The 10,334-nt window shown below is 35.9% G+C and overlaps 2 protein-coding genes across 3 annotated transcripts; both read right to left on the bottom strand.

Annotated features, from left to right (window-relative positions):
* Nucleotides 1–1,076: 1,076 nt before the first annotated feature.
* Nucleotides 1,077–2,796, bottom strand: LOC108364090 (protein YIPF1). The gene is made up of 4 exons (XM_017617651.1): nucleotides 2,229–2,796; nucleotides 1,963–2,163; nucleotides 1,790–1,882; nucleotides 1,077–1,724 (listed from the first exon to the last, which is right to left on the bottom strand). The coding sequence occupies exons 1-4, from the start codon at nucleotides 2,700–2,702 to the stop codon at nucleotides 1,410–1,412; spliced, it is 1,083 nt and encodes a 360-aa protein (XP_017473140.1). The 5' UTR covers nucleotides 2,703–2,796; the 3' UTR covers nucleotides 1,077–1,409.
* A 519-nt stretch (nucleotides 2,797–3,315) lies between these two features.
* Cyp311a1 (Cytochrome P450 311a1) lies at nucleotides 3,316–6,350 on the bottom strand. 2 transcript variants are annotated; one of them, XM_017617650.1, is made up of 7 exons: nucleotides 5,688–6,350; nucleotides 5,544–5,561; nucleotides 4,921–5,115; nucleotides 4,569–4,751; nucleotides 4,442–4,511; nucleotides 4,044–4,374; nucleotides 3,316–3,982 (listed from the first exon to the last, which is right to left on the bottom strand). In XM_017617650.1, exons 1-7 carry the CDS (start codon nucleotides 5,821–5,823, stop codon nucleotides 3,398–3,400), a joined length of 1,518 nt encoding a protein of 505 aa, XP_017473139.1. In that variant the 5' UTR covers nucleotides 5,824–6,350; the 3' UTR covers nucleotides 3,316–3,397. The 2 variants fall into 2 exon arrangements, with proteins under 2 accessions (XP_017473139.1, XP_017473138.1); XM_017617649.1 differs by lacking the exon at nucleotides 5,544–5,561 and having other exon boundaries at nucleotides 5,670–6,350.
* Between the last annotated feature and the right edge of the window lie 3,984 nt (nucleotides 6,351–10,334).

The following is a 10,334-nucleotide window of genomic DNA, read 5'->3' on the forward strand; positions in this document are numbered from 1 at the left end:
AACTACTCAGTAGGATACAAAATAAAGCCACCAGGGAAAGCATCAACTAAAAAGTTTAATATAATTATATGCAGCGGCGACACTGCGCATGCGTAGCACGACAAGCTTGGAAGGGTTGTAAATCGCAGAGGTGAACGAGGCGACCGACACAGGTTCNACTCAACTACTCAGTAGGATACAAAATAAAGCCACCAGGGAATGCATCAACTAAAAAGTTTAATATAATTGGAAAAAAAAGTCAAACACGTGCAGCGGCGACACTGGGCATGCGTAGCACGACAAGCTTGGAAGGGTTGTAAATCGCAGAGGTGAACGAGGCGACCGACACAGGTTCTTTGTGAAAAATCGAATAATTGAAAAACTGAACTGAGATTTGGTAAATCCGCAGGGATTTGGGGTTGATTTTTATGATGGCTTTTATGGTGTTGCGCTTTGATGCGCCTGTGGCAGACTTGCGACATTACAAAAAAAAAAGAAAGAAAAGAAAACTCGTTCGGATGCACTAAAGATATTAGAATAAAGTGTTTAATATTTAAATTAAATGATATGCTATGAATGGCTGAATGCTGATGTGTTGTCAAAGCCAATGGCTATGAATGACAGTTACGAGGAAACCCTTTTCCATATGATTGTTTTTATGCAAGTAACATACATACATACATCAATTCAAATGGGAAAACTGCAAGCTATTGTTGGAAATAAAAAGCATAGTTGAGAAAGGACTAGTGGACACGTGCAAGGCCAAGCAATGGGCTACATACAGTCAGAAACTTATTTAAGGGCGCATATACATACATATGTACGTATTCTGCTGAACAGTGAAGCGTAATTAAATAAAATATCAAATGTAATAATGCATAAGCGCCTTATAAGTAATAAGTTAAGCCAACTATTGCGTAAATATTTAATAAATCGAGTATTACCTTTTCAAAATATTTTAATAGCGTTTATTTTCATGTTCGTATATGTATGTTTACCCATAGCTTACAGTGTTTTATTGCACTGTCATAGTTCTTATATTCTATTCATCAACGCTATTGTAAGGGAATTAAATAATTACATTGCAAAGTTAAATATAATGGCATTATTTTACACATATTTTTATTTTAAATTTATGATAGCGAAATATATACTAGGAGTATTCATCTAAACGCATAAATGCCTCGTAACCGGGTAAAACTCATCAACTTACTTAATTTTGTATGGAAAGCCATTTTGTTTACGAGGTTTACGGGTTTACGAGGCATTTGAGCGTTTAGATGAATACCTATATGTACTAATTTTCCATAAAAGAAACATTCATAAATCAACAATTTACAAGTAGGTAAATAAATTTTCGTTCGTATAAAACATATGTATGTATTTTAATAGGTAACGCGCTCAGCAGCGTTTTTCATTGGTCCATTAGTTTATCGCGTATCATTCACTGGTTCTATATTACCCACAACTTGTGTCGGATGTACGACTTGTTTAACAGCACGCGCAGCAGCGTTAGTTACAGCCTCCAAGGCAGCAGGAGCTGGCGCGTATGCCACCGAATTGCTGGGTACATGAAAGAAGTACAACATAAAACCTGCAGCCAAAAGGAAGTGAGCACCAAGGATGCCGATTATTAGGAATAAGGATAACTTGGAGTTACGAAGCGCCGGTGTAAGTACGATAATTAATACTGAACCAGATAGTAAAGCGGCGGTAATGACGAGTAGCCATTGTAGCAAGCTAATCTGTAGCGCGAATAATTTTACATAATTACATTTTAAATAGTTACATACTTATAGCGAGGACCCACCTGTATAACCCACAACACAGAGACGGGAATGTAGATAAATAGAGAATAGCCATAGACGCACATTAACGATAATAATGAGGGCGAGTAGCTGGCCTGATGGTGCGGTAATTAGACAAATTTATAAAGTCTTAATTTGAGTATGCTTGCAATCATTTCTAAACGGATAAACTTACACTTTCAGTTTCCACATCATCAGTGACGGGTTTGAGGCTGTACTTAAAGACCGCCCACAACGCAATGGGGAACAGATTGGCATAGATGAAAATACAAGTGGCAGCATAGGAAACTAAATGGAAATTATAGCGCCAGTGGTAGTTATCATTGGCATGCTGCAGATAGCTAGCTATGTTGCCACTTATAGCAATTGAGAAAATCTACAGACACAATAATTCAATAAGGTACATACCATAAAAAGTCAAGTGTATCTTAAAGCACTTACCAGCGTTACTGTAGTCCAGAATGGCCCATACAGGTCTGGATTTTGTCCAATATTAGAGCGTAAGTAATTTCCGCTAGCCCGCTTGGGTATCATCGAATTAGCTATGCGTTCCAATACTACAAACGTGTCAACATTGAAGAACTGTTGATAGTATTCCAAAGTGAGAAATGACACCTTGTTGCTGGCACCAGCATCAGCACCGCCATCAGCGCCTCCACCAGCACCACCAGCCGCGCCCGCATTCATGTTGCCTCCGCTAACTGAACCACCACTACCGCCCATTATGCCTGCGGAGTTGCTCATATCATAGATTAAATCGTTGAGTGCATCATTGCCGCCGCGACTTGCGCTCGTCGCAGAACCCATTGAATGGGTGGGCGAGTTGACATTTATTTGTGCTGGCGGACTACTCATGTTGGGTGGACTATTGTAGTCGCGAAATTGTAGTAGATCGTCTGCGCCACTTGATTGCATTTTAAATGCCTATAAAACAATTGAAAATTTGATAAATTGCGGAACCTCAAATATCTGTTCACGACACGTAAACGCCAAACAGAGAACTTTGTTGTTTTGACGTTGACAAACATATGATTTAGCGTTGCCAACTGCTGGTGAAGTATTCGTTAAAAGCGTAGGGTTGCATGACAAGCAAAAAAAAAATATTTAGTAAATAATATAAAAATAGATAATTTGAAGAATTCTAAAAAAAAGATAATTTCATTATGTTATATTATTGTAAAAATGTTCAATGCTGTTTGCTGCTGAATAAATGGAGAGCCAAAAAAAAATTGGTATCGATAAGAATCGACTAAACGTGGGGCAATACTAGCAACCAGCGTTGGCAAAGCTAAAAACCGGAAATGAAATTAAGGAAATCAAGTACCGTAGTTATGTAGTTCCGCTCGTAAATAAGCAAACAGCCATGGGATAGCACCTCAAAAATATTAGTGATTATATTGATTAATTGTGAGGAAGGCTCTGTTTCAGCAAACATAGATGAGCCCAGCAGCAGCGGAAAGGTCAACCTTATAGCTTTCACTTGCTTTTATTTATATATGTATGTATGTATGTACATACACATGTGTTTATTCATTATTACTTTATAAAGGAATTATACAAATGTATGTATGTACATATGTAGTTACTTTTTAGATATACAAAATGTACACTCAGCCTTTCCTCGCTCTAGGTTCAAACATCAAATTAAACCCTTGTAGAGACTTCAGCACCATTTGCGCCTGCAGCACCAATTCTTCCTGTGGCTTGTGCAGTTGCACATCGAATGTGCGTAAAATCTGTACGGTTAATATTTTCATTATCAGCAATGCATACTTTCGTCCTATACAAATGTGTGGTCCTCCTGAAAATGGTACATGAACATAAGGTGGCACTTGTTCGTTTTGTTCGCGCCCAAAGCGCATGGGTCGAAACTCTTCCGGCGCATGAAAGTAACGCTCATCATGCGCCAGTCCATATATATTAATCCAGAGTGTTACGCCAGCACAGTAGTGACGGCCACCGATAACAGTTTCCGTAGTGGTTTGACGGCCTGTAAGTGGCACAGTGGTGTAGTAACGGAGCACCTCTTTGAGAAAAAGATCCAAATACTCCAGACGAATTAGGGACTCAGCCGTTAATTCAGCATCTTCCAAAGAGTGTTCTCGTATTTCCGCTAAGAGTTTTTGCTGTTCCGCCGGATATTTACCAAGGCTGTATAGCACAAAACACATTGCCGCTGTGGTCGTGTCAACACCCTAATTATAAAGTAAAAGTTATTTAGCGATTTTTTTTACTTTATCGGCGCCAAATACTTACTGCAAAGACAAACGTGTTCACTTCATCGCATATTTCGCCGCGAGTTAACTTTCGTCCATCAATTTCAGTCATTAGTAACGTGTCTAACAATGTGCGACGCGGCTTGCGTATGCCCGCCTCCTCTGGGTGTGAGACCAGTAATGATTCAACCTGCGATGCCAGTTTCCCTTGTTTTTTCAGTGCATCGGTGCGCTCGTCTACCACCGCAGCCATTAGCTCGTGTATAACTGCGAGTGATGCGCACAATTCGCGATACATTCGCGTGTGTTGAAATATGAAGTCAAGAGCTAGCAGTGGATTCGTCATGCGTTTGAAGAGAAGTTCACTGGTTCTAAAGCATTTCATAGACAGTTTAGAAAATTATGTAAATAACTTGGATTCTGAAGTCTTATACACACTTATGAAAGGCGTGCGTATAGCGGTTGTCTGGATCCATTAGTGCGTTCAGTTGCTTGCCCATTGAGGTTTCTAGATTTTTTTTTGCAGTTATTAAAAGTTCTCAAAATTGGATTTTAAGTAAGAAACCTATTATAGCATCCAATATGCAGGCAAAAAGACTATCGCTGACTTCAATCGGCTGGCCATTAGTGGCGCGTAATTTTTCGACTAACTCGTCTCCATGCAGCGCTATTGTTGGTGTGAAAGTGCTTAGTATTTGTGGATGGAAGGCCGGATTTAGAGCACGGCGATGAGTTTCCCAGTGTTTACCTGATAAGGAGGAATAAAAACAAAATAGATTAAAAATAATGTTTATATTGCTGCTTCAGCTATCCTCAGCAACATTTTTTTATAAAATTTGCGCTTTTGAAATTCTCTACATAGGCCTAGACTTTTAAACCATAATTATAAAATTGCTTGCGTAATCTTAGTATCTTACCATGACTTATCAGCAGTCCATTGCCTATCAAGACGCTTAGTTGTTGGAATGCCGCTGGTCTTGTTAGCGTCGGGTCATTCAAAACTTCACGCGTTTCTTCTGGACTATGCAAAAAGACCCACAGCTCAGGCCCGAGCCATAAACGATACGTTTCTCCAAAACGAGCACGAAATTCGGCGACACTTTGAAATAAAGCTGCGGCGAGGTAAATAAGGCATGAGGTAAAACACGTTTATTGAAATTACAAATTATTACTTGTTTCAGGAACTTGAAATTTTGCAACACACTAAGAAGTTTAAGATTTAATATATTCAAGAAATCTTAGGAAAGTTACAGGATTTTTGAAACAATAAGTCCGAAACAGCAAAGGTATGTATATGAGCGCCGAAACCGATTAATCCAAAGATTATGAATAAATTTCAACTTCCCCTCGACATATAATGTGTATGGCAATATTCAGAAGTGGAATAAATTTATAAGCGTATTTTAAAAAGAAAACTTAAATAACCACAAAAATTATAGCAAGACCCTGGCCCGGCCCCTGACAATAAAAAAAGGTCCGTTCTGAGGCGTTTGAAGGCATTTATATATTTTTTGTTTGTTTATTTATCTAATACACTCACATTCCGGCTTCAATTTATTTAACANAACCCTGGTCCGGCCCCTGACAATAAAAAAATGTCCGTTCTGAGGCGTTTGAAGGCATTTATATATAATTTTTTTTTTGTTTATTTATCTAATACACTCACATTCCGGCTTCAATTTATTTAACATTTGTACATTGCCGATCACTGGCAAGGCGCGTGGCCCAGGTATTCGACTACCGACAACATAAACTTTCCATTTCGCATGAATGAAGTAGCAGATAGCACAAGTTAAAAATAAAAATAGTACCAGCGACATGCCTACTATTCGTTAGTATAATAGGTCAGTACGATTTTTAAATTTATTGCATTATGTTGAATATTTTCAAAGCGATTTATCTCTGTTATAAAACTACTTTAGCTTCTTTTTATTTTTTTAATCAAAATTAACAGTAGTTATTTTTTTTTACTTTTTCGAGCAAATTCAACCGGTTTCGTTTCAAATCAGTATTTGCGTGCGCTCAATACGCTTAGTTCGGTCAGACTAACTGCTTGGGGATTCTTATACCTGCGATTACTCAATCGATACAAAAACCGACACACATGCAAAATATTTTTCAGACCGCTAGTCGGCATTGATCAGCAATAAAGCTGTGGTATTGATTAAGAACAATTAAAGTCAGTAGTACGTCACTCACAAGCTAACTAGAAAGGGCTATGGGCCAAGCTGCTCATCCAATGCGTGTACCTCTAGTTGGTTTCTAATAATTGAAATTGAAAGTTTACCACACGAACAGCAGTACAGAAGGGTCCGCCATAACGCCCCTGAACTTCACTGACTGTGTGCAGAGCAATTAAATGCGATTGCAAACTNCAATTAACAGTAGTTATTTTTTTCTACATTTTTTTTTTACTTTTTCGTGCAAAGTCAATCGGTTTCGTTTCAAATCAGTATTTGCGTGCGCTCAATACGCTGAGTTCGGTCAGACTAACTGCTTGTGGATTCTTATACCTGCGATTACTCAATCGATACAAAAACCGACACACATGCAAAAATATTTTTCAGACCGCTAGTCGGCATTGATCAGCAATAAAGCTGTGGTATTGATTAAGAACAATTAAAATCAGTAGTACGTCACTCACAAGCTAGCTAGAAAGGGCTCCGGGCCAAGCTGCTCATCCAATGCGTGTACCTCTAGTTGGTTTCTAATAATTGAGATTGAAAGTTTACCACACGAACGGCAGTACAGCAGGGTCCGCCATAACGTCCCTGAACTTCACTGACTGTGTGCAGAGCAATTAAATGCGATTGCAAACTACAATTGAAATGAACTCCTTAATCAATTGATATTTATTTATAGCCATTGAAGCTTAATCTCTTGCAATGCCTATGGCCGCATATAAAAAAGAAATCGGCAACCGCATAATTAATCTAATCAGCATTAATAGCAGTAAAAAAAAATATGTACATAAAACTGACCCCTGATACGTTTTACATACAGAAAAAAAAANTGAAGCTTAATCTCTTGCAATGCCTATGGCTGCATATAAAAAAGAAATCGGCAACCGCATAATTAATCTAATCAGCATTAAAGCAGTAAAAAAAATATGTACATAAAACTGACCCCTGATACGTTTTACATACAGAAAAAAAAACTTAAAAAAAAATATTAGTAAATTTCTATTCCACTGGTGTTGCATTTTCCTTAAATCATTTATTTTTTTTTTCATTTTTTTCGACAAAATATCCAGAAATTATTTTCATTTATATATTATGTTTGGCTCTTCTTTTTTATTTTTCATAACATTACATATTCAATTAATTTACACATAACCACTTTTTAAACTTCTTATTTTTATATTTATTGTATTCTTCATACACATATCTAAAGCAAGTACATACAGGGTACTAACTAGAGCACATTTAAAGCGTACAAATAAATGCTACAGTTATCCGCTGCCATTTGTCATGGCAACAGCTGGGCAACGAGGGAAATTTTTGAAATTTCCTTTCGCACGTACAACATTTCGATTTAAAAAATTTTCTGTGCCAAAAAAATATGCAAACATTCTTATGTTTGTTGTCAGCTGTAAGCTTTTTAGTTGTCAAATTTTCAGTTGTCATTTGTCTGGTGAACATATTTTTTGTCGAAATTTCGAATTCAATTCTTTAACAATGTAAGTTTGAGCTGTCAACTGTCATTCGTCAGCTCGCCAGTCACTTGTCAGATCTAATCTTTATAGCAGCTAGTAGTCTTTTAACCATAATGAGCCTTTCTCTGTCTGAGAAGCTTTTTCCAGTTAATTTGCTTTTAAACAATCGGGAATGTTCTGAAAATCGTACGAATTGAGCTTGCAAAATATTTGTTTAATTTTTAATGAAATTAACAACATTTCAAATGGAAACTGCTGAAGACTTATTATGTCATCTTCATTGATTTAGTACGAAATTGCTGCCTGTTTGTTAAGAAATTTTCAAAAAAGATTTTGTAAATCGTTCCGGTCCGATTGTAAATCGTAGGGGTTTCAGAACATGCCCCAACAATTTGCTTTCTCACTTTTTTGTTCCCAATCATTTATACCACTTTCACAAAAAAAACACTCATAAAATTTAACCCCCATTGTTTGCTCTCCAAATTTGATATTTCACTGTCGTTTTTTTTTCAAATGTAACTGAACTTTTTTACCTTAGCTCCTCATTAATTTCACTCCCTATTTCATTTTTTTTTAACTACTTGGTTTGGTTATAAATTTGTTTTATTATCTCATTATTATTTTTAGGTATTGTGTGTATGTATATATTTTTTAACTACTCTTTAATCTTTAATCTTCCTTGCTATGCAAATAATTGTGGTTTTTTTCTCACTATCAATAAGAATAATTCTTATATCTGCTCGTTGGTTTACGTTCACAATAAATACGCTTTTTGATAATTTAAAGTTTTTTCTACTTCAATATTTAACATTTTCTCACATACATCAATTATGTTTTTATTTAAATACTTTTGCTTTACTAATTTCTTGCAATCATCTTGAATTCAAAATATTCATTTCGCTGCATTTTTTCTCGTATATGTATTTTTATTTTATTTGCTTTTGTTTCAGAAACTGCATCATTTTTTAACATTCATCCCCTTATTTTTGGCTTTCCATTTGCTGCTTTATTTTACTATCTTTCTATCCGCACACACGTTTCTCTCGCTGTCTGAAATTTCTTAAGCTCTACACTTGCAAAAAAAAAATTGTTTATCCTAACTGCTCTTTTTACTACACTTTTAAAGTTCTCCTGTGCAGTTATTTTTCGCTACTTTCCCTTTTTACCTTTTTACTGAGTTTTTTGGACTTTTTACTTTTACATTTTTCACAGTGTATGCTGAGTAATAGCGTAATCACGTTTTGGTGTTGAGAAAAAAACAACGAAAAGTGTAGCTGAAAATAAATGGCAACTTAAAAGCTCAGTTAGTCTAGACTTAGCTTAACTTACCTTAAGAAATAGTGAAAGATTACTCAATACGTCAACTTAAGCCAGAAGCAAACATATTTTGTTTTTGTATTTTCTTTTGCAGCTGGTCGACTATTCGCCGCTTATAATGCCACATAAAAAAAAAATCATGCAACAAAAAATTTTAGCGTTCACTTATTTTAAAGAAATACAAAAACGAAAATCTGGCAAGCCTGATTCTCTCACCGCTCTCAATTTCCGTAAGGCCGTAACTTAAGAATGTAAAACTTACAGTTTGTTAAGTTTCTTACGGTAAGTTAAGTATTAACTAACCGCCAACACGGTTTCTCATACAACAGGTTGGGCAAAATATTAAATTAAGCTATGTTTCGAAAATGAAGTCTAGACTAGCTGGGCTTTAAAGATTCAAGTTTATAGAGAATAATCAGGCAGGTTCTGCAATTTACTTCCACGTGAATTTCAATCCCATTCAATTTGAATTCAATGTGGCTTTGGTTGAAATCCTCTCGGAAGTGAGTTACAGAACCTGCCTGAATAAGCAATATAAAAATTTTTATAAATAAATTAAGTTTTAATTGTTTGTTAAAAAAATATTGCCATATACATGTTGCTAGCAAAATTTTTTGCTCAAAAATATCTGTACTCTTTGCTTCCGATTACAGTGCCGTGTGGGTTTTAATAAAAGTAATTTAATAAACGGTAAATGTTTGCTGGAACAAGTTTTGCTGCTTAAAAAGTGTGAGGTATTGATTTGCTCCCGTTCGGGTGTCAAGTTTTGATTTCTATTAAAAAAATATATAAAAAATGTTGCTAGACACACGCTGCTACCAACGTATTTGCTCAGATGTCTGGTATTGATTTCTATTAAAAACAAAATAAATAAAGGGGAAAATGTCGCTAAACACATGTTGCTAGCAACATTTTTGCACAAAATGTTTCTACATCAGTTCAGGTGTCAAGTATTGATTACTGTTAAAAAATATATGAAAAAAGGAAATGTTGCTGAACACATGCTGCTAGCAACATTTTTGCTCAAAATGTCTTTACTACCGTTCAGGTTTCAATTATTAAAAAAAAATAAAAAAGGACACATTTTACATGCTTCCTGATCATCGATTCTTGGTATTCAACTGCAGTATCGAAACCAAGGCACATTTGTGTGTCTCATTTAATAGCTGGGCAGCAATTTCATCAGCAACATGTTGCTTGAAATATTATTTATTGAAATATTCGCGTATTTAATAGCCACATTTACTATTTTTGAGTCGGAAAATTCCAAAAGAAAAATGCCTAGAGGCCGAAGTTTTGGCTCTGCACATACATATGCATTTCGTATCGCAAAGTATTTTGGTAAACAAATTAAATAAA

The sequence above is a fragment of the Rhagoletis zephyria genome, unplaced genomic scaffold, assembly GCF_001687245.7.
Source record: "Rhagoletis zephyria isolate East Lansing unplaced genomic scaffold, Rhagoletis_zephyria_1.1 Rzeph_scaffold_01459, whole genome shotgun sequence".
Classification (NCBI taxonomy): Eukaryota; Metazoa; Arthropoda; class Insecta; order Diptera; family Tephritidae; genus Rhagoletis; species Rhagoletis zephyria.